Below are 22,655 nucleotides of genomic sequence, written 5' to 3'. Positions count from 1 at the left end.
GAGCTGGAACCCCCGCGCCGGGGACGCCGGGGACGCCGGGACACCCCTGATAACCTCCAGCCGCCGCACGTATCGCATCGCCCGGCCAACACGTTTTAATTTCTTTGTGATGGCCGCCGTGGCCGCCGCCGTGGCCGCCGCCGTGGCCGTGCATGACAGTATCTCACCACCGGCGGCGGCGGTCAAGGGGCCCCGTCAGGGCAGAGCAGCACAGGGGCGGGGCGCGGCGCGGCGCAGCGTTTGGAGACCCGCTCAAGGCCTCATGAGTGCGAGAGAGACAGAGCGACCGACGGCGCGAAGGGAGCGCGCTTTCCACGGCGGCCTGCTTGCCGCCCTCGCGCCGCTCCACGTTCATGATGTATGGCGGGGCGGGACCCAGGCCTCGTCCCAGGCCATGACGGACCGGGTGCCGTGGTGCCTTGTTCGCGTTCTAGCGCCGGATAGCCGGACATAGGACGCGTCCCCCGAGGCCGCCGCGGCACAGCCTGCCTGGCACGGCCTGCCTGGCCTGGCTCGTTGGATTGGGACTCGCGGCCGAGGCCACTCCGGCGACGGCGCCGACGGCCTTCAGGACGCTTGACAGCAAGACGAAGCGCCACCCATCGCGGTTTTAACTTTATTTTCGAAACTAGTGTTTCTTGGGGTGTAGCAAGGTTTTTTGGGGCGCGCTCCTCTGGTCCTCCTACAGTATGCGTTGTGGTCGGAGATGCGGCAAAGGCGATGGTGCCGAGTGATGACACGCGCCGAAATCGCGCGCCGCGGCTTTTTGCGGCAGACGATGCCGCCCCGCCCCGCCGTCACCGCGTGTGTTGATGGATGGGGACGCCTTCTGTCCCCGGCCGGGGCGTTGTAGCGCTGCAAAGGCCGTGCACCGCTAATGGTGGCCCAATAAGCCAGTAACTCACGTAAGGCGCGCCTCTGTGTGTGTGTCTGTGTGGACTGCCCGCTGGCCGTGCCGCCTTCCCTCAGAATGAAATCGCAGGTCCCATCTCTGCCCTGTGCCCCTCGGTGCCCCCGTCGTGGTCCAGGCCGTGCCATGGGCCGCGCCGTGGGCCGCGCCGTGAGTATGATGTATGCGACGGTGACCCAAGACCAGGCGGCGGCTCCCTGGGCTGCCCCTGTCCGGCCCCATACCGTCCACGGCATTCCGAAGAAGCCCCTGCACGTCGTGGACGTCGTCCCAGCGGCGCGTCGCCGCGGCGTGGGCACGCCGTCCACCACACTGGCCCGCGACAGAGACGAAAACACTCACCTGCTCGTGCTTCTTGAGGTAGGACAGGCGCGGGAAGGCCTTGTCGCAGAAGGAGCAGGCGTAGGGCGTGCCCTCGGTGACGCCGACGGTGAAGGCGAGCTCCGAGTCGGCCACGTCCGTCGCCGAGTTGGGGGTCGCGCAGCTGCTGGGCGACGGCGACGTGGCGTCCTCGGGCGTCTCGGAGCGCCACGAGGAGCCGGGGTCCGTGCCGAGGGCATCTGCAACAACGACCGCACTTGTTTCAAACTGCTTGTAAAAATCCCGACTACAGTACACACTCCGCCCGATCCGAAGCGAAGCGCCCTCCGTTTTATTCGTGTGATCGGGCAGCCCGACCCGAAAGTAGTCCCGTCGCTCTGTCTCCGTCGCACTCGTGGGAATCGTGGGGCCGCGCCGGGCCGCGCGGACGGGTGCGAGAGAGACAGACGACGCGACTCTCCGGAGTCGCTCGGCCGGCTCATGTGCTTACGCAGCGTCACAAGTCGCCGGAAGGGCTTCATAAGGGCTTGGCTGCAGCAGCTCGTCTTTATTTCCAGCGGGTCCGATTTGAAAACAAAAGTCATTAATAAAAAGGCCGTAAAGGAGCCGTCATAAATGGGGAGCAGCGGGCCGTGAAGCCGTGACTCGTACACTGTAGAGCGGCGCCGCGACGCCGCGTGGGTGGCTGGGCCGGCGGCTCGCTGGCGACATGGCGGCGTAATTATTCTATTAGCGCGACGAGCGTTGTCGACAACATGTGAGCAGCACGTCTCAATCCAGCTTTTTAATGAGGAAATCAGTAATCTAGCAGCGCGGCAGTAAAGGCGAATGAAGGAAAAGTGTTTATAACGACCTCGCGATCAAGTTATTCCATTAGGAGAGAATCAAGACGACCCGCGTGGATAGGGGAGTCGCGACAAAACGGGAGCGGGTTGAGGAGGGGGAGGGGAGGGGGCGAAGAGGAGAGAAAAATATTTTGGGCTGTTAGACAAGCCACAACGCAGCGGGGGTTGGAGCAAGGGCGTGGGCCCGCTGGCTGTGCTGGCTGCTTGCGCCACGACATGTGACTTCATTAAACATACCGGGATGTCACCCCAGCATTGCCCGGCCTTGCCGTGGCCTGGCCGTGCCTGGCCGTGCCTGGCCCAGCATGGGTCGCTATCGCCGTCTCTCTCGCACGCCCGGCCGGCCCGGCCCGGGCCGCCACGCCACCCCGGTGCAGTGCGCAGCGTGCGCGGCACACACGGCGTATTGGTGTCGTCATAGATTTCCCAGCGCCTTCCCGCGGAGGCAGCGGCTGGACATGGAGCGCCTGATTTAGAATGCCACGCCGCGGTCCCGGACGGGCCGGACGGGCCGGACACGCACCGAGAGAGGCACCGAGCAAACGTGCGATGTTCCAACGCAATGCCGTACGTATCGACAAAATATGATATGCGACGTCGCCGCGGCGGGCAGACGGCGGACGGGCCGGCCGGCCGACCGGGGGGGGGGGGGGGGGGGGGAGACGGCCGTGGAAGAGCGAGGAGAGTCCAGGCCCAGCTCGCCAAGCTCATCGAGCTCATCGAGTCGGCTGCAGTGCGTATTGGAGATTTGTCCGGCCGGAAAGAACCCTCAGGTTGCTTTATACGCAAAACTTGATCTTTTTCTGGATTTCGTTTCGGTCAGTGCACTAGGGACAAAGCCGTCTCCGGCCGCTCCAGCCTCCAGCAGACTCCAGGGCGTCCTGGACCGCCACACAAGTAGTTGGTCATTTGCCTGTCTCCCCCGCCACCCGGCCGGCGAGCGCGGCGTCCGTTCGGCCCGCTCCGTTCCCACCGCCGCCCCGCGCCCCCCCGCGCCGGACACCGCCTTGCCGCCTCGCCGTCCAGATTGGGCGCAAGGACACACAAAAAGGGGCAAAGTACCTGCCGGCCGGCCGGCCGGGCCAGAGGGCTCGCGACGACGCGGGCCTGGCCCAGCCTGGCCGTCGGGGACCTCCCTGCCCTGCCCCGGTTTGTTCGCCTTTCGAACGGCGGAACGGAAATCGATCATTAAAGCGCGGAGAATGAACGTCTGGCCGGTGAGGCGGTGGCGGCGTGGTGGCGGCAGCTCGGCGCCCAGGTCGTTTGTTCAAAGAGTTGGCCCCCATTCAGCAGCGCGTCGCGGAGGGGCCACTTGGCTGGGTGCGGCCACGCCACTGCCACGCCACTGCCGCTGCCACGCCACTGCCACGCCAAGGCGTCGCCACCTCGGCGGGGCCCGGCCCGTGAGGCCCAGCCCGCCCCGCGGCGCTCGCGAGGAAGAGCCCCCTCCGCCACGCCAAAGTTTAGCCGCCGCGCTGCTCCGTGCGAGATGAGGCCCACGGCGCTTTTGGGCACTACACTGCGCGAAAAGGCGGGCAGGCAGGCAGGTAGGGCCCAGACAATACGCAGCACACCCCCGTACCCCGAAGGCCGCAGGGAAAGGAGAGAGGGACAGGGGGCGCAGGGAGAGAGGCCCAGAAAACACGGAGGGGGAAGGGGGGGGGGACAATCAGGCGAGTCCAAGTGAGCAGCAGGCCCAGTCAGGCCCAGCCAGGACAAGCAAGCCAGGCTCCCAACAGCACAATGAGTAAAACGCCGGCCTTTGAGCGGAATGGAGACATCCTGTGTGAGTGTGTGAGTGTGTGAGTGTGTGTGAGCGCGCGCGGATAGGACCGGCCAACTGGACCAGGCCGCCTTCGCGCCCACACCCCTGGCAGCGTCAAGTGAGCGCTTGTGTGTGTGTGTGTGTGTGTGTGTGTGTGTGTGTGTGTTTTGCGTTTGGACGTGTGTGTGCGTGCGTGAGTTGTAACGCCCCCACCCCGCGAGGCCGCCTCCTCCCCCACGCGAGTACATTTCATGGCATGACGGAAATCATTACCCAGATGGGCCAACTAACACTCCATATGCCGGGTGGCCAGTGCGCCGCCAGGCAGGCCCTGGCCCCTGGCGCTGGCGTTGGTGTGTAAACGGCGCGTGATGAGAGAGGATGGACCGGCCGTTCCCTGACCGCCACAAGGCCCGCCAAGGCCAGCCGGGCCTCCAGTTTGAGGGAATTAAGACATCCTGTCCGTGGTGGCCGTCGTGGTGGCCGGCGTGGTGCCGTGCCGAGCCGAGCCGCCGTGCCCCTTGGCCAAAGTGGACACCCGCACGTCCCCGGCGTCGAGGCGGCGGCGCGTGGCCTGGCGCGGCAACTCTATGGCGGCGACGCGTGCCGGGCGGCAACCCTATGGCGGACGCCCCGCAATTACGCCATCAAAATGCACATTAATTCCGGCGGGCAATTGAAAGCACGGCGTCGAGGAGGCGGACACCGCGGACTGCGGACGGCACACTGTGACGGCGCGACCGACAACGCCGAGGGCGGCCGAGGGGCAGAGGCAAGCAGCGCGGAAGCAGCGAGGCGCCAAGACAGCGAACCTTTCTGCACCAAGTCCCTGGCCGGCCATTGCGGCCAAATAGGGCTCCCCGCCCGCCCATTGCGCGGGCCAAGTCGCCCCGCCCCGCCCCGCCCCGCCCCGCCCCACCCCGCCCCGCCAAGGCGTTCGTTCCTTATTTATAGAGTATACATACTAGATCTGGCGCATCAGGCGCGCCTTTCTCTGAGTGCGCGGCGCGTGGCCCATCGCGAGGGATTGGCACGCCCGGCGCGGCCACACACACACACACACATACAGACAGACACACACGCACACACACGCAGACACACGACGCGCAAATAACGGAACGCGCGTAAATTTGCAACCGGGATCACGCTCGGCGCCTCCATGCAGCACGTCGCCGCGCCGGGCCGCGCCGCCTGGATGGCCTGTATCTCTTCATTTACGCCCCACGCGCATGGCGTCCGCGCGCCGCGAACGACAGCCGCAACAATATGATAATTTATACGAGGAAAAACGTCAATCCTTTCCGCGGAATCCTCTTACGACACGAAGAGAGAGAGAGGGGGGGGGCAGGCAGACAAACAGACAGACAGACAGGCAGACAGACAGACAAACAGACAGACAGACAGACAAACAGACGGACGGACGGAGGGCGGGGAAAGGCCGCGCGCCGCCTCTCGTCGTCGCGGAGGTGCCGCAACGCCGCGCCACACCCACGCCCCTCCACGACGGCTTGGCGCGGCCTGGCGGGCCCTGGCGGGCCCTGGTGGGGCCTGGAGGGGCCCGGCGTCATGCGAATGAGGTACGTGAACATGCCTTATTCCCAGGGCGGGGCGGGGCGGGGCGGGTGTGAGAGGGCGCGCCGAGCAGCGGGCGAGCAAGCCACACAACACAATACCGATCCATCTCAATTACATTTAAGAGCGAAACGAGGCGAACGAGCTCACTGGAAGGCACTGGAAGGGGTCGCGGCCCGGCGGCCCAGCAGCCCGGCCGGATCAAAATGTGTCGCTCCAGGCAGGGCGAGGCAGGGCGAGAGGGAAGTGCGAGCGAGAGGGACGCAACGCGCCAGCCTTTAATTTTGGGGCCGGGCGCCAAACACGGCACAACCCCGCGAAGATGCAGCGAGTGAAACATTCACGCGGGGCCACGTTTGCAGTGGGGGGGCCTCATTTCCCATGTACCTGCCACACGCTGGCGCGGAATGACCCCCCGGAGCAGGGCTGCCCGGCCTGGCCGGAAACACAAACAGTGTACCGGCGCCACCAGCACCCCTGCATGACGCGCAGCGCACGGCGACGACGGCGACGCTCAGACCTCCAGACCACATTCACTTCACCAGGCGGCCGCTCCAAAGAGGAGCGCGCATTTGTCTTCACCATCCCGAATCCCGCGCGGTGGACCCGCGAGGTCCCCTTCCTCGTCCTTTCACAGAACGCACACACACTGGAAAACAAAATCGAGGCTAATTTATCTCCTCCTCCTTCCTCGTTTGCTTGTTGTTGTGTTGCGTTGTTGTTTCCCTCGAGACATTGATTTCGCAACGCGGACCTTTTGTGGTCCGCATCCTGAAGCGCGTTGCAATGGAGATGCCTATCAGCAGACTGATTCCGAGAGTCGCCGCTCTGTCTCTCTCGCACCTGTCCGGGACGCCCCACGAGTGCGGAGAGACAGAGAGACGACAACGACTGTTCCGGATTCAGTCCGCAGTCCTCACGGCAGGTGCGACCCGTTTTGGCGGTGGCTGTACACCGTACACCGCAGGCCCTTCCTTTTTCTCGAGGCGGGGCGACGGGGCGACGGGCCGGGCCAACTCGATTACGGCATCGAGGCGACACGGCGCGACACTGCGAGACACTGCGCGACCGCCACACCGCCGCACCCCTCCCAATCCGTGTCACTTTCCGTATCGCCATTCACACGTGGAGGCGGTACAGTCACCGCCGAAAACGTGAGCAGCCCGCCGACGACGCGACCAGCCGAACCAAAGCGGCGGCGGCGGGTGTTTGAACCCGGGTCCATTCGGTCGGGCCGATGAAGACGGCGCGGCGGCGGCCGGGCGGCGAGAAAGCGAGGAGTGAGCGAGTGCGGTGCGGCCGGGGCGGCCGGCGGTGAAAGAGGGACGAAGACAAAGTAGTGCGGCAGTGTAGGGTGCGGGTCTGCGGGGCGGCGCTCTTTGCCGCGCGGCCTTCCCTCCTGAACAAATAAGGCGCTATTAATCTACATTAGAATAAAAGGCGACGGCGTTCCCGCGCCAGAGAGAGAGAGAGAGAGAGAGAGAGAGAGAGAGAGAGAGAGAGAGAGAGAGAGAGAGAGAGCGACGCGTGCCGGCCCCAGGCCCCACCGGCGGGGCGAGAGGGAGCGAGAGGGAGGTGGGGAGTCGAGCAAATCGGCCTCAACTAGCTCCACTCCAAACTTAGACGGCCCGCTAGGCCATTGTGCGGTGTAGGGCCCAGGGCGAGGCGGGGCGAGGCGGGCCCCGAGGGGCGCACACTGCGAGACCGCTCCGAAACGGAGCCGCGGGGTCAGAGACGTCAAAGCAGGTGCTATCCGTCGTGCGTTTTCCACCTTTTATTCTTGTTTGTTTTCGTCCCTTTTTCGGTCATGTTCGAGCGCGCTGGCCGCCCGGAACGAACCGAACGAAGGCGGCGCCGCGGGTCCCACGCCGTCCGCGCCACGCAGCGCCAGCGGCAGCACCTCGTTGATACACCTAGGCCGCCCATTACCCCGACCAAGCAGCAGGGAAGGCCCGAGGTAATGATCCCCTTCTTTACGCCTGTTTGACTTCGACGCGCCGCCGAGCACCGCCGGCACCGCCAGCAGCACCCCGCTCGGTTTCTCATACTCTTTCCCGCGTCCACACCGTAAATCCCCCCCTTTCCCCTTGCGGTGGACAATTAGGCCCCGCGTCGCGGCCCCGCGGCCTCCACGGCATGCTTCTTGATTAGCGAGATATACTGCGCCACGCGGCGCTACGCCGCGACGCCCTGCTCCCCCACGAGCCCCGCGGCCTCGGCGGGGCGGCCGCGCGGCCGGGACAACGCCGTCCCGACCACCGCCAGAATAATTAACAATCAATTATCCACCCCCCAAAAAACACCTCGGCTGCGCAGGATTTGAACCCGCTCGCGTCGACGGCAGTTAGGCCCCTCGGCTGTGCTCGCGCATTCGAGTCTCCGCGGCGCGTTGCGGGCCTGGCCAGGCTCGGCGCCTCGGCCTCGGCGCGTCCACTGTAGAGTCCGCTGCAAAAAGGGGACACGTCCACGCGGACGGCGACGCGACGGCGGGTCGTTTGCGCCGCGACGCCGCGACGCCGCGAAGCGCGTTATGCCGCCCTGCCCCGCCCCGCCCCGATTCCATCTTCCGATCTTATTCGATCCGTGATCATGGCCAAGCGTGGCCAGGCGGGCAGGCAGGCCGCCGTCGTACGTGCCAAACGTGCGCCGCGGCCGCGTCGCGACGCACCACCGCGACGTGCCTCCAGGCTGCCAGCCCTGCCTGCCCGCCCTGCCTGCCAGGCCTGCCTGCCGCCTGGCGGCGTCCGTCCCGGTAATCAGGTGGACGTGCGAACCATTGAGCTGATGATGCCTAAACTGGGAACTGGCCTGCAGGCCGTTCCGATTTATTGGCGTTTTGCGGCAGCGCAACTCCGTGTGTGCGTGCGTATGTGTGCGTGTGCCTGTGTGCGCACTGCCGCGGCGCTTCCTATGTCGTCACATACCAGAGTCTAGACGTGCACTTCATGGTCAAGTTGGCCGCCATCGCCGTCGCGACGCGACGGATAGATCGGCGACCACAATAAGGTAGATGGGATAGAGATAGAGAGCGAGATAGAACGATACCGATAGAGAGGAAAAGAGTGTATAAGGAAAGAGAAGCCGCCGCCGCGTTGAAATGGAGGCGAGCGTTTCGAGTATTCGTCGCACGCCGCGGCGGCCGCCGCCCCACGGCCCCGCCCCGCCCTATCGGCCCTCAAGGGAGAAAAAACTCGCCGTGTTGGTGTGCGGATGGCCCGACGATTATCAGCAGCGAAATCAATCTCACTCGGTGAAACGGCGCGACGCGTCTGCTGAAAAAGTGGAGCGCGGCCGCAGCATGCTCTGCAAGGCCCTGCAGCAAGAGAAGCAGCAGGCACAGCCAGCCAACCGGCCGGGGGTGCTTCGCGTCGCTTCGCGTGCTTCGCCAACACGCCCAAGACAAAGTGCATCTCGCATTGACCTGCCCGGGGATGCCGCTCTGTCTCTCTCTCGCCCCGTACGGGCCGCCCCCACAACGGGTGCGAGCGAGACAGAGCGACTGTCCGGAATGAGTCTGCGGGCGGCCTGTTTGCACAGCATGTGTTTGCGGAACAAACCCCTTCCGGGCCTTATCATATGTGTCCCACTTATAGTGGCCCGGCACCGAGCGCACCGAGTGGCCGCCGCATGTGGAGGCGGTGGGCCGGCCGGCCCGGGGCTTCCAGGAAGGCCCTGCCGCTGGAGGCTGGCGCTGCTGGAGAGGCTTCTCGGATCGGAAACAGCGAAGCTCCAGCGCTCCAGGAAGCGCGAGAGGCTGGTGGGCGTGGCGGCGGCGATGGGGTGGCGCGGTGACTGCGGCCCAGGCCTTGCGACACGTCGCGGTGCTCGCAGTGCTTGCAGTGCTCGCAGCCCGGGGTGGCCGCGGCTGCCGCTGGTCCACTGCTAGTCCGCCTGCCGGAATGCAGGCCGCCGTCCATTGTGTGCGACGGAGACGCACTGCTTGATGCTATCGCCGCCTCTATTCATTTGCGCCGCGATACGCATCGGCCCGTGCTCGGACTCGGCCTGCTCGGCCTGCTCGGGGCGCGCACCGCTTATTTCGTCGTCGCGGGCTGCATTTTGTAGTGTTGTTGGTTTTTTTTGCGCGTGGCCGCGGACGCCGTGGACCCCGTCGTCATCGCGGTGCTGCCGCCCCGCAGCCCCGCCCTGGCCGAGGCGGTCGAGGCCCCGGCCACGCATTCTTCCCGTTTGGCGCGCGCCTGACGGCCAGGCTGACGACCTGCAGGCCGATTCCGAGAGTCGCCTTCGTCGCTCCGTCTCTCTCGCGCTCACGCGGCGTCCCGTACGAGTGCGAGAGAGACTCTCGCAGCCTGACGGCGGCGAGCCTGGCGGACAGTCCTCCTGACGAGACCACTCACTCGCAGCGCTCCGCGTTGCGCCGCGCTAGCCGCGCTGCAGGGCGAGCAGGCTGCCCGCGGCCCCGCGCTGCCCTGCGCGAGGCTAGCCACGACAAATAGCGCCCTTCATCGGGCTGCCGGGGATGCATCCATCAGCGGCGCGGCGACGCTCCGGCAAAGCCGCAGCAGAGCGGCAAGGCCCTGGAGCCTCCAGCCGGCTCCAGCGCGGCAGTCAAAGAAAGCAGCTCGGCGCGCCGCGGACCGCGGAGGGGAGAGGAGAGGACAGCCTCCCGGAATGCAAACTGTTTTGGAAACCGTCTATCGCTGCTGCATGCGTGAGTGCGGGAGTGTGTTGCCGCCTTGTCCGCCGTGCCGCCGCCTCACGACGCACGACGCCTTCTGGAGGCTGGAGGCGGGAAGCGACGACTGACGGTCTGCAAGTCAAGACTATAAGACTGAACTAAATTTAAACACGGCATTGTTGAGAAACTTGAAATCTCCTATAAACAATGAATGACAGTACCTTTGAAGACTTGTCCTCCAAACCGTTTTGAAAGTTGCAATTTTGTTTTTGGCACGGTCTTCGACACTGTAGAACTCGAGGTTGTGGGGCGGTTTGGCGACACCTGCCACTGCACTGGAGGAAACCGGCGAGGCTCTGCCGCGCTCTGCCTCCGATTGACGAGGAAATGAGTGACAAGGGGCGGAGCGGGCGGAGGCAAGAAATGCCCGCGCTGCCTGCCTGGACGGCCTGGACGACCAGATTCCGCCTCCGAGATAGCGACGCATCGGGATTGTTAGCGCACCGCACTGCCGCTGGCTGACCGCTGGCACCGCGGCACCGCGACACCGCACCGCGGCCTAAACCCGAGCGGACCGCCAGTTCGTCCCGTCCATTCGCACGACGTCGGCCGCGTCGCCGACATGCCAGCGAGCCAGCGTGCGCGCGCGTTCCTGGAAGGGTGGACGCGCTGAAAGCCAAGCAAGGGGTGCGGTCTACTCAGGTCCACCCAATGGGCGAACCGAGGCCACCCAGCACCTCCAGCTAAGCCGCGCTGTCCCCCGGTGTCCCCAGTGTATCCCCCAGCTCGAATGCCTGCAGCTGAAGGCGGCGGCAAGGTGCGCGCTCGGACGCACCAGGCGCGCACGCGCACGGGTGACGACACCACACGCGGTGACACGACCCTCCGGGAAACACGACTGGTTTCCGATTCGCCCAAAGTGACGCACTGCAGAGTGCAGCCCGGCGCGCACTTGGCCTGCTTCCTGGTGGCTGGCGTGGCCGCGGCGTGGCCGGGCCGAATGCAGCACGCATCGATTCCAGGCTGCCGTCCAGGCTTCCAGGCTGCTCAAGGCCCCGTCCAGGCCCCGTCCAGGTGGGGCTGGTGGGGCGCCTACCTCGCCTCGCGCGCCGCGTCCTTGCATTGTGTGTGCACTATATGGCGAGCCTGGAGCCTGGAGCGGCAGGGCCGGGCAGGGCCCCGCTGGAGTCCAGGTGTCGCCACGCCGCGGTGGCAAGGCGGCGGCTAAAGCGGCGGCAGCCCTCCACCATTCGTCAGCTGCAGGTGCGCCGGTCACTGAGCTGTCCGCGCGCGCGTCCTGCGACGTCAGTCACCGGCCTGCCCGGCCTGCCCAGCCCCGTGCACCTGCAGGTGCAGACAGCTGCCGCGCTGCTGACCCTCGGCGGCCGGGTACAAAGTGCGCCGAGCCTAGCCGCGTTGCGCCAGCGCGACCGCCACCGCCACGCCGCCACCGCGTCGTCGTCAAACGCCAAACGCACAGAGACAACACCTGCGGGCAGGACGGGGCGGAAGGGCGCGGCCGGCAGTGGACTGATTCCGAGAGTCGCCCTGTCTCTCTCGCACTCATGGGGTGTGCCGCATGGGTGCGAGAGAGACAGAGCGACTCTCGGAATCGGTCTGCAGGACGACGCGGATGGAGGAGACGATCCCGTTCGATATGGCCTGCAGTGTAATTGGCTACTCTTGACCGTTGTGGCGCGGCGTGCGTGGCGTGGCGCGGCGTGGCTGGGCGTGCCTCGCCTCCGCTTTACCGGGTATACACCGGGTACCAGCCAGTCCGGTGCCTAGACCAGTAGCATCCCGTCCCGTACCCGTCTGTCGTGTCCATCATTAACACGCGTTCGCCGCCCCGCCCCGCCCCGCCCCGCCCCGCCCCGCCCCGCTCTGGTACGACATGACAAGCACAAGGCACACACGGCACGCATCGTGGAGATAAGATCCGAGAGCACGCACACTACTTACACCACTACTCGCGAGACGCGGGACAGATGCTCGCGTGCTGCTCACGCGGTGGGTTGCCCGAAATCGGTATATTCGGCATGCTGGCTGGTCCATGCTGCTTTACAGTGGCGTGCGCGTGTCGGCCACGCGTGCGCGCTTCTTGACCGCGAGCGGGAACGAGCACGCAACGCGACCGAAGCTGGAACTCAATTGTTGACCGTTCTCGCAGTGCAGCGTGCAGCGCTTCGCTGTTTTTCCCTGACGGCTTCCATCATTCCAGCCATCCAGCATCCAGCCCTCCGCGCTAAGCGGTCGCGGCCGCGGTCCGCGGCCCGCGGGACGGGACGGTACGGGACGCGGCGGGGCGGAGCGGAGGCCAGGAGGCGCGCGGGTCCCCGCCGCGGGGAGCCGCTATAGGAAGAGAACCAGCCAGCCAGACAGCCAGCCAGACAGCCAGCCACAGCGAGGCGACTTTTATAGAAATTCCAGATCGGCACAATTAATTTGATTTCCTCCTGCAAAGCGATTCTTTGGATGCGTGTCGCGTCCGCGTGTCTACCCCCTCCGCCCCGCCCGCCCGTCTGTCTGTCCGTCTGTCTGTCCGTCTGTCCGCCGCGCCGTACGGAGCGGCCAGGAACAGCCCGCCAACAACAAACGACTTTTCGGTCGAAACGAATGTCTGAGCGGGCCGCGGCGCCTCGCCTCGCCTCGCGATGCGACAATTGACAATCCGGCGTGATTGCATTGCATCTCCATAACGAAGCGGCCGACTTGCGCGTCTCCGAAACATCGACAAAGTTGCCGGAGAAGCGGCCAGTGATTACGGGGTCTTCTTTTTCCTCCGCGACGGACTTTCTGTGTTGATGTTTGATTTCGGAGCTGATTGTGATGGTGGGGGGCAGGGGGGGGGGCGAGCCCCCTTCGGGGGCGACACGGCGGGGCCGGCGGGGGCCCCTCCATGCCGAGGTGCCCCCCGAGGGCCCGGACCCGCAGCTAATCCTCGGGACATTCTCACCGCAAAGAAAACACATCATCTTCCCTGTCCGTGGAGACAGAGAGACAGAGGGCCCTGACAGCCGCTGAGGAGATTCTGAAGGCGAGTCCTGGACACTGCCCGAGGCCGGAGGGGCCCTACCCGGACGAGGCCCCGGAGCGCGCGCTCTGGGTGTCGTGTTCCGACGGTGTGCCTGCAGAGTCGTTTTCCTCGCCCTGTCTCTCTCGCACCTATGCGACACTCCCATCAGTGCGAGAGAGACAGGTCGACGAAAATGACTCTCAGTCTGCTGGGCGGCCTGTGGGTGGGACTGGCGGGACGACCGGGACGACGCACACGGGGAACGGGACGACACGCGCGGGGTGACAAAGTGACAACCACGTGACGAACACGAGACAACGCGGTGACAACATTCGGGACACCAACAGCCTATCAATAAGGAAGGGCCACCACGCACGCACACACACAAACGGGTGCTGCTGTTCCTGTAGAGCAAATTGAAAAGCGACTTGTAGTACCCGCATGGCTGCAGGGCCTGCAGGGTGTCTGCCGCTCCACTCCCTTCACCTGCCGCGCGCCGCACACCGCCCTGCCGTGTCGACGCCAAACAACACATAAATTTACTCGCGATGTCAGCGACGCCGCAGCGACGCCATCGAGGTGGCCGTCGTGGAGTCATACAGTGACGGAGCGACATGGAGTGACGGGGTCCACGCCGAACGCGCTAACGGGATCGCCACCCTGTTGTGCACATGTGGTCCAGCCCCATTGTGCGATGCCACGGCCAGGGCGACGCACCCCGGCTGGAACTAAAAGGGTCCCGTTCCGGCCACTCCGCCCCGCCCCGCCCCGCTTTCCGGAGACTAACATACTAAGAATGCCCAGTGCAAGGTGCACATGGGCTCCACGCCCTCGTCGTGGATGGCTTTGTCCGCCACATCTGGCTGGCCGGCCCCGGCCCCGGCCCCGAGTCCCTCTTGCAAAAACATGACTCCGTCTCCGTGACTCCATCACCTGATGGGCCGGCCGAGACACTACACCGCCACACTTTCGGAAACGCGTCGCATCGCGTCAGGATCCTTGGTCGTGCGGCCAGCCTTACGTAAACCCAATTTGATTCAGCAGTGACATGGTTTTCCTTGGAGGCGGGAAAGGCAAAAAAACAAAACGGTGTCATCTGGGAGGCGACCGCCGCGCCTCGCCGCGGGGCTTGCCTGGCTTGCGGTGGCGTGGCCGCGGCGTGGCGCGACGCCGCTCTGTCTAATGACGTCCAGTGTTTTTAACGCCGTGCTCGATTTTTGATGAGGCGCGATCGCGCAGCGCAGCGCTGACTTTTAATTATTCAATAACACGACCTCCTTCGTCGTCGTCCTCTTCTTCTCCTCCTCCTCCATCGCCTTCTCGCGGTGCGCCTTTTTTCTCCGCCTCGTTCTTGGTTCTTGCCTCCGAGTGCCACCGAGTGCCCCGCGCCTTCGTGGACTTCGCGGAATGTCCCCGCGCGGTCCCTGCCGCTGCGCTGCCACTGCACTGCTACTGCTGCAGGCGCGGTGGACGCGCGCGCCGTCCGAGTCACCTTCTCGGTAATTGTTGCTCCGTTCTGTGATTTGTGCACTCGGCCTTTTCCACTGGGCGTCTCGGTTCCGAGTCCTCGGGTCGAATCACTGCCGAATGCAGTGTAGGGGCGTCACTTCACGGCGACGCCGCACGGTCTTGAGCTTGGCAGTCTTTCGGACGCACCCCGACTCGCGTCGCGACTCCCGCGCGCCCCGCCGGCCACATGTTCTCCAAACAAAATTAAGATACCCCACACGTTCACGCGCCCCGCGCCGCCCCGCGCCGCCCCGACACGTGATGTGTGTCACAGTTCACACTTGCGCGTGTGTGCGTGTGTGTGTGTGTGTGTGTGTGTGTGTGTGCTGGCGCGGAGAAGGGTGGCAGGGCGCTGAGTCGCTTGCGCTGGCTTGCGCCACGCCGTGCAAATAGCGATGTCGCCAGGCGCGCCACTGCGAGCCCCATTCATCGAGTGAACACAAACCGACACACATACACACACACAGACGCAGGGCGTGCAAGTGAATGGCGGATGCGTCCGGAAACGACAATGCCGGCGTGGCACGGCGTGGCGGCGGTGCCCCCCGGCGTGCGTACGTCTGACAAGCTCGGCGACAACGCCGACCCACTTCCGAAGAGTCAACACGAAACGCAGCGCCGCCTCGACGGCGTGGTGCGGCGCGGGGCGGCCGCCTCGGACACTGGGCGGACATGGAGCTGGCCGATAAGGCGTGCACATCGCAAGTGCCGCGGGTTCGAATACCCGCGCCGGCGGGCTCATTTCGCACAGCGGTGCGAGAGAGAGAGCAATGGAAGCACTATACTCGGAACCAGTCTCTCCAGGTCCTCAGCAGATGGACGCCGAACCCGCGCTGAAGCCGTGACCAAACGCACACATGTGCAGATTCGGACAAAAACAACAACCCTCCGTCCTGCAATTGTTCTTCCCAATTTTTGCATTGGAAGTGGCGGGGCGGGGACGCAGGCGGGGACTGGCGCGCTCGTCGGGCTGTCCATTCTAGCGACCGTCCCGTTCATGCGTTCCCTGGAAGGCAGGGCAGGGCGCGGCACGCCATGGCACGCCACGGCAGGCCCAGTCCCCACTCCCATTTACATGGTAAACCACCGCCCTGCGCACTTCGCCTTTCTGAATCGCTAATTTCTGCTTCTTTCATCGCCAATTTGGGCGGTCGGCGTTCCTGGAAGTCCGCGGCCCAGAGGTCAGTGCGTGTGCGGAGAAGGCCAGCGGCCAGGGCAGCGGCCAGGTCGGAGGAGGCGGAGCAGGCCGTCCTGCTGCACGGCCTCTCGTCAGTGTCATCAATGATGGACCTCTCTCTTTCTCACGCCCTGCCGTGCCGTGCCCTGCCTTGCCCTGCCCGGCAGACAGGCTGATTGTTTGACACCCATCACTCCGATAACGCTAACGCTCGCCACGCCGCGCAGCCGGCAGCACCCGGAATGAGGTTCCGGCCTGCTCACGCTCACACAGATTAACAATTGAAAAACAGATAAATTCCCGCTTTCTGTGGGGCGCCCAATTTAGAGAACCACGACGAAGTTGACAGCAGTGCCTTCAACGGGCGTGCCAATGGACCGTTTGTGGTTCGTTGAATGAAAATTGCTTTACAAATGAATGCGAGGTTTGACCGAAGGCCAATCGGAGGTCGGCGATGGCTCGATGGCTCCAGGTTTGGCACTTCACCGCCGCCTTGACACCCATTTCGCCGCCCAGCCGCGGCAAGCAATGCCAAGCAACGCCCATCTCGTCCCGCTACTTTTAGCCCCAACGGCACCCTGGGGGCCACTCCGGCGGAAAAACGGCGGGGCGGCGCGCGGAGTCGAACCTCCGCCCCACGCACCCCACAACAACCACCACCACCCGCATACCTTTGATGTCCTGCTCGCTGACGTGGTGGTTCTCCTTGTTGGCCTGGATCTTCTCGATGAGCAGCTCCAGCCGGCTGCTGTTGCCCTTGAACAGCATCCTGGACGCGGCGTCCCGGTCCCGGTCGACGGCGGGGCCGAGGCCGCCGAGGCCGCCGAGACCGCTGAGGCCGGGCGGGAAGCCGGGGAAGCCGGGAAAGCCGGGCACCAAGTAGGGCAGGGACCCCGCCAGGGAGCCCGCCAGGGAGCCCGGCAACGGGCTGGGGCCAAGACTTCGGCCACTCATCGGCACAGACAGTCGCATCAAAGGGGGCGCCGGCGAGGCACTCAACGGCAAGGCCCGAGGCAAGGCCGGCACATGGGGCACTGTCACTGTTCACACTGTCACACCACTGTCACGCTGTCGCACCGCACGCGTCCCAGCCCAGGCTGCAGGACAACACGGCACACACACCACTGGCGCACAGCCGCCCCTCGCCGCGCCAACAAGGCACTGCCGCTGCCGCCCCGCCGCGGAGGCGCGCGGAGGCGAGGCGCGGACCGACCGGAGCACCACAGCGCAGGGAGCGGGGCGGTGGGGCGGGGCGGGGCGCGGGAGGGTGCGGCGGGCGGAGGGCGCGGGGCGGGGCGCGGGGTGGGGCAGCGGCCGCCGAGACCCTCCCCTCTCCCACTCCGTCTACTCCGTCGCCCTGCGCGCTCTCTCTCGCACTCCTCGAGTCCTCGCGCTGCCGCGCTGCCGTGCTGCTGCTCCACTCCGCGGGCGGCCGGGAGGTACAGCGAGGACTGTCGTCTGCTTGACGTCTCTCTCACTCGGGAGGACTCTGTGCCTGTCCGTCTGTTGGCCTGTCTGTCTGCCTGTCTGCCCGCCCCTCTTTCACCAGCTGAGCCGGGCTGTACGGCCTGGACTGCGCCCCTTGGGCCCCTTGGGGGGTACCCTCGGGACGCCCCCTCCGCGCCCCGCCACGCCGCTACGCCCCTGGCCAACACCCAAGGGAGGCCACGGGAAGCAAGGGAGGCAGGCACGTAGGACTACGTAGGACGGGTATCAGGGTGTGTGTGTGCGCGCGAGTGAGAGCGAGAGAGCTCCGCGCCAGCGAGAGAAAGAGAGAGGAAAGGATGACCCCTAGGGATTCAGGAGCATAGGACCCTGGCGTGATGTTCATTTGTGTGTGTGTGAGTCAGTGTGTGAGTGCGAGAGAGAGCGCGTCCTGGAGCGGGCGGCGCCGCGGGAGGCGGAGCGGGGGGTGCGTGGTGGGGGGACGGGTGGGGGCTCCCTCTCCGAAGCGGGCCCCTCATTGGTCGGCCGGACCCACGGGAAGGCGGGATCTCCCTAGAGACCACCGTCCCCGCCTGCACAGCCTGGCACAGCCTGCACGGCGTGCCGCTTGCCGCTTGCCGCACGGCGTGGCACGGCGTGGCACGGCGTGGCACGAAGCGCACCACGGCCAGCAAGACTCCACGGGGCCCAGCGGCCCAACGGCCCAGCCGACTGATTCCGCGCCGCGTTTCGTCGCCCTGTCTCTCTCGCACCGATGCGAAACGGCCCGCGACTGCGAGAGAGACAGAGCGACACAAGCACTGTTCGGAATGAGCCTGCAGCGTGGCAGGCCGGGCAGGCCCAGCCTCAACTACGCTACTCCCAGTCTTCATCAAATTCCTTCCCTCTCTGTCCCTCCTCGGCGCGCCTTGGCGTCGACGTCTCCCTCTCGCACACAACTCCCAGGGGGTCCCGGCCGTCCCGGCCCCAGTTCTTGCGTTACGTTTCGAATCAAACCCCCTGCAGTCCAGCGGACTGTGCCCCGCGGGCCGGCGAGACCTTCCCTGCCCAGCCCGGCGCACCCCATCCCCCTCGCCCTCAGGCTGGCCCTCAGGCTGGCCCTCAGGATGCCACCACGAGACGGTTACTGCACTCCACGCAACACGCAGTGCAGCAGGGCTTTGTCAAAACATTTTTCGGCCTCCGGATCTCCGGATTGACTCGGCACGGCAAAAGGGGGCGGGGCGAGGCGAGGCGATTGTTGCAGCAGGTTCCGTGCAACAGGCAACGCGCTCAACGCCCACGCCTCGGCGCCGGCCACCGCTCCAGCGTTCCAGCGAGTGGACATGCATCCGACAGCTTTATTCACAACAATAGGGCCCCGCCGTGGCCCCGCACGCACGCAGCACGCCCGTGTCCCCGGCGTCCCCGCGCACGCCCTCCTTTACCGCGCGCAGCAAGGCGTGCAAAACGAGGCGCGTGCTCCGTGCCGTCGGCGGCGTCCGCGCGGCCCCGAGGGGCCCTGGCCGGCCCTGGCCGGCCCTGGCCACATTCCGAGGCGTTTTCGTCGCCCCGTCTCTCTCGCACTCATGGGCTGTCCCGTTCCGGGCCGAGAGAGACAGAGCGACGAAATCGACTCTTGGTCGCAGTGTAGAGGCGTTCCGATTGTTGGAGGCGCAGTGCGCCAGCGCGGACCGCGTCGCCGGAGTTTGGAGTCCAGAGGGCGATGCACCACGACCAGCCCCTTGGCCGCGTCGCCTCGCCGAGCGACTCTCGGACTCTACGCGAATTTCTCATATAATTTTTATTTCACTAAATTTTTGCCTACACTGAACAATACCCGGCCTGGAAAATGGCGACAGTGCCACGCGGTTCCACGCACGCAGCAGAGAAACGTGTCTCTTCGTTGTCCTCTCTGTCTCTGTCGCTCTCGCGGTGCGTGCCGTGCGGTGCGAGAGAGACAGAGCGACGGCGATGCGGCGGTGCAGTCGCGCTGCGCGCACCTCGCAATGCATTGCGAAGCGTTCGCGGCGTTCGCGTCCCAAAACGGCAGCAATTCCGCGCGACCACGCCGCCGAGACCGCGGCCAGGAGGCGGCCGTTTCAAAACGTGTCCTGCGTGGGCCTCTGCAGGACGCGGCAGGACTCTGCGCGCGCGTGACGCCGCGGACACCGCGCGCCACACGCCTCAATGCTGTCCGGCGCGGCGGTGCGCACAGTGGGCCAGAATACCGGTGGAGGCGGCTTAAACTCTAGACGCGTTTTGAGCTCTAAAGTCGCTAAATGGGACTCGAACCGAACGTGTGACCCCACCAATGGATTCCTTGTTCTAAGAGCAATCCATTGGTGGGGTCACACGTTCGGTTCGAGCCCTGTTTAGCGACTCTGGAGCTCAAAACGACTCTCTGAATGAGACTGCTGGTGTCACTGGCCGCGGCGCCACGCTGCCCGCTGTTGTTTTGCCCCGTGGTTTTGCCTACGGGTCCGCCCCGCCGCCGCTTTCCAGCCGTCGTTACGGCCGTATGTGGGGCGTCCAGGCAGGCCCAGCGTCCAGCCGGCCGGCCTCGGCTCGGGTCGCAGCGTGAAGCGTTTTGGCGGCAAGTAGCGGAACCCACTGTATTCCGAATTTCACCCGAATCCGCGAACACCGCCAGAAAGCCTTCGCAGATATACGCATGTAATTTGTAGTGAAGTTACAGTGGACAGACACCGTTGCTGCTTTCGGCTCCTGCCGCGTAATGCGGCCTCGGCACACCAGTGTACCAGTGCGCCGCTGTGCTTGGGTTTTGTTTCTGCATTTCATATTCCGGGCGGTAAAGCAAAGCCCCGGCAGCAGCCCGTGGTGGCGTCACTCGCATCGCTCCCCGCTGCCGCTGCCGCCACGTCCTCGCGTCGCCACCACCTCCGCCACGCCTTGCTACGCCGTACTCCCCAAAGGCCCCGCGCCCCGCCCCGCCCCGCCCCGCCGAGCGGCAAAAGTTTTGTGCCGGAAAAATGGGTGGATGCAGTGGCATGATAAGGCCTCCCAACTCGAGGCGCCGGGGGCTTTGCTGATTCATCAACCTGCTGCTCCGCGTCGCCCCACCCCGCCCCGCCCCGCCCCGCCCCGCCACATTATCACGCGTGGGAGCGGGGGCCGAGCAGGGAGCCGACAAAAGCCGCGCGCGAGGAATGGACGCATTCAGATGAAGACAACGGCGCAACCCTTGGCGTTGGCGGTCCGCGGCACCGCCGCCACTTCGTCGCCGCGGTGCGAGGCGAGGCAGTGCGAAGCGGAACTTGCGCGGCCGGGCCAAGCCAAGCCAAGCCGCGGGCCGCGCGAAAAACACTTGAATCGTATTGTAATCCTCGCAGGACGGTCCCGCGGCAGCAGCAGACTGGTTCCGAGAGTCGTTTTCGTCGTTCTGTCTCTCTCGCACCAACACGGGACGCGCCGAGAGTGCGAGAGAGACAGAACGACTCCGGGAATCAGTCGGCAGGGCGGCAGGGCAGACGGCGGCCGGAAGAAAGACAACAAGTCGCGCGCCGGATAACGCGCCAAAACTTGTTCCCGCCAAAACAAAGGACGATCGCGGCTTCGCAGCCACCAACTGCGCGCATAGATCACGTGGATAATGCCGCCGCGCTGGCTGGGCTGGCTGGCTGGGTGTTTCGGCGCGTGACTCGCGGCCACGCGGGTGTGGCGGGGCGGGGCGTGTTGAGCAGCCCGGAGGAATTGTAGGTGCCGTGTCGCCCTGCCGCCTTTTCTTTCTCCTCCTTTAGGAATGAGAGTTGTTGGGAACTTTGCGCCAGATAAAAGGAAGGGGTGGTTTGCCCGTTTGTGTGCCAGGGATATTTCGTGCAGCGCCGCGCCTGCCTACGGTGCCGCGCCGCCGCCACCCAATCGGGGCAGTGCCAGTCCGAGGCCACCGCCACGCCCCCATTGTCCGAGCTAATTACGCAACTTTCCGAACGACGCCGACGCCCTCGCGGACCGCTAATTAATTAATAATCCGGAAGGCGATGCGAGACGAGCGCGTCGACGGAGGACGGCCGCGACGCCGCGACACGCCCTGGCCGATGGAGGGCCGCTTGTAGGAGCGCAGCGCGGCGCCACGCCGTTTGCGGCAGGCGGCGCAGGCGGTGACGGTGACCCCCTCATTTCCGGCAGACAATGAAGGTGCGCAAACTTTGGGGCGTTCCGAGAGCACGCCGAGCACGCCGAGATCCCCGACGACGAGCCACGACGGCCACGTCGGCAGGGCGGGGCGGCAGGCGGAGGCTGCAGGCGTAGCAGGGGCCTCCTGGAGGCGCAGGGCGCGTGGGGCCTGGCCCCCTGGCCAATCGGCGGTTGACCGGCTCGCCCCGGCGCGGCCCGCCTGCTTCGCGGGGTGCTTGTAGGGGGAGGCGGGCGCCACTGGCGCTACTTGGGTGAGGCGAGGCTAAGTGATGGATCACGCGGTGCCCTGGCGGTGCCCTGGCGGCGGCGCCGCGGTGCCTGGCCCGGCCTCCCCCGCACGTTTACACACCGCGCCGTGGCCTTCTCTTCCGCAGGGCACGGCGGGCGCACGCCGAGCACGGCGCCAGAAAGCCACCATACATCACCAGCCTTCTCCAAGGAATGCATGAAGTCTCGTAGGTAAAGCCCGCCCCGCCCCGCCCCGCCCGGCCCTCCGCGCGGCACAGCTCCGCGGTGCTCGGCGGCCCGAGAGTTGCCAACAGCGGCACGGCGCGGCAGGGCGTGGCAGGGCGCGGCAGGGCGTGGCGCGCCGTGGCCCAGGCAGCGCAATTCGGCTGAATTATATGCCCCGCTCCGCCACGGCCCGGCCCATCCGCAGCCCCGCAGCCCATCAGGCAGGACCAGCCGCACGGCGCGCGGCGCGCACGGCGCTGTGGTTTGCCCAATCTCTTTCCGACCATCAGCGAGGGGCAGGGCCTCGGCAGGGCCGAGCAAGCTGTGTAGGGTCCTAACCGCCGAGCAGAACCCTGCTGTCGAAGGAGTCGCGCAGGACGTCATCGGGGACGAGGCGGCGTCCTGCAGGAGCGCGCCGTGCACTCGGGGCATTACGAGTTCATCAGCGCCACGGCCTGCAGGGCCTGGACCTCGGCCTGGACCGTGGAGGATGCGAGCGGCGGCAGCGGCGAGGCGACCCTCGGACCCTCTCAATGGGAGCGAGAGAGAGGGGAGAGAGGATTAATCAAGACGCGCGGCGCCTTCGTGGCTCCGGGCCTCCGTGTGCGGGTACCGGAAGCAATGCGGACCGGATGGCCCGGAGGACGGCCCGGAGTGCCCGGAGCAGACCCCCGGACTAGGACCCGAGTCGCTCTCCAAGACGCCGGCCCCGCCAGGCCTAGGGACCCATCGTGGTCGCCCTAGCGGCCCGCCTTGGACTGGCTCGGCTTTGCAGCCCTGGCCTGGCGGCCCCAGCGGCGCGGACAAGGGATGCTCGCGTTCTCCAAACGGAGCGTGGCCACAAGAATGGACACATCCGGGCCGC

At 65.9% G+C, this 22,655-nt stretch overlaps 1 protein-coding gene across 1 annotated transcript in view; it reads right to left on the bottom strand.

Moving 5' to 3' along the window:
• Nucleotides 1-16,522, bottom strand: part of LOC117643010 (zinc finger protein 423) — a 29,856-nt gene extending 13,334 nt beyond the window's left edge. The window contains exons 1-2 of the mRNA XM_034381647.1: nt 16,426-16,522; nt 1,253-1,470 (exon numbers count right to left, since the gene is read on the bottom strand). Coding sequence (XP_034237538.1) covers nt 1,253-1,470; nt 16,426-16,522 — 315 coding nt within the window. The remainder of the gene's footprint in view (nt 1-1,252; nt 1,471-16,425) is intronic.
• Between the last annotated feature and the right edge of the window lie 6,133 nt (nt 16,523-22,655).

The sequence above is a fragment of the Thrips palmi genome, unplaced genomic scaffold (assembly GCF_012932325.1).
Source record: "Thrips palmi isolate BJ-2018 unplaced genomic scaffold, TpBJ-2018v1 HiC_scaffold_16, whole genome shotgun sequence".
NCBI lineage: Eukaryota > Metazoa > Arthropoda > Insecta > Thysanoptera > Thripidae > Thrips > Thrips palmi.
Note: the sequence above shows the minus strand (reverse complement) of the source record. Positions and strands in the feature narration are given on the sequence as shown.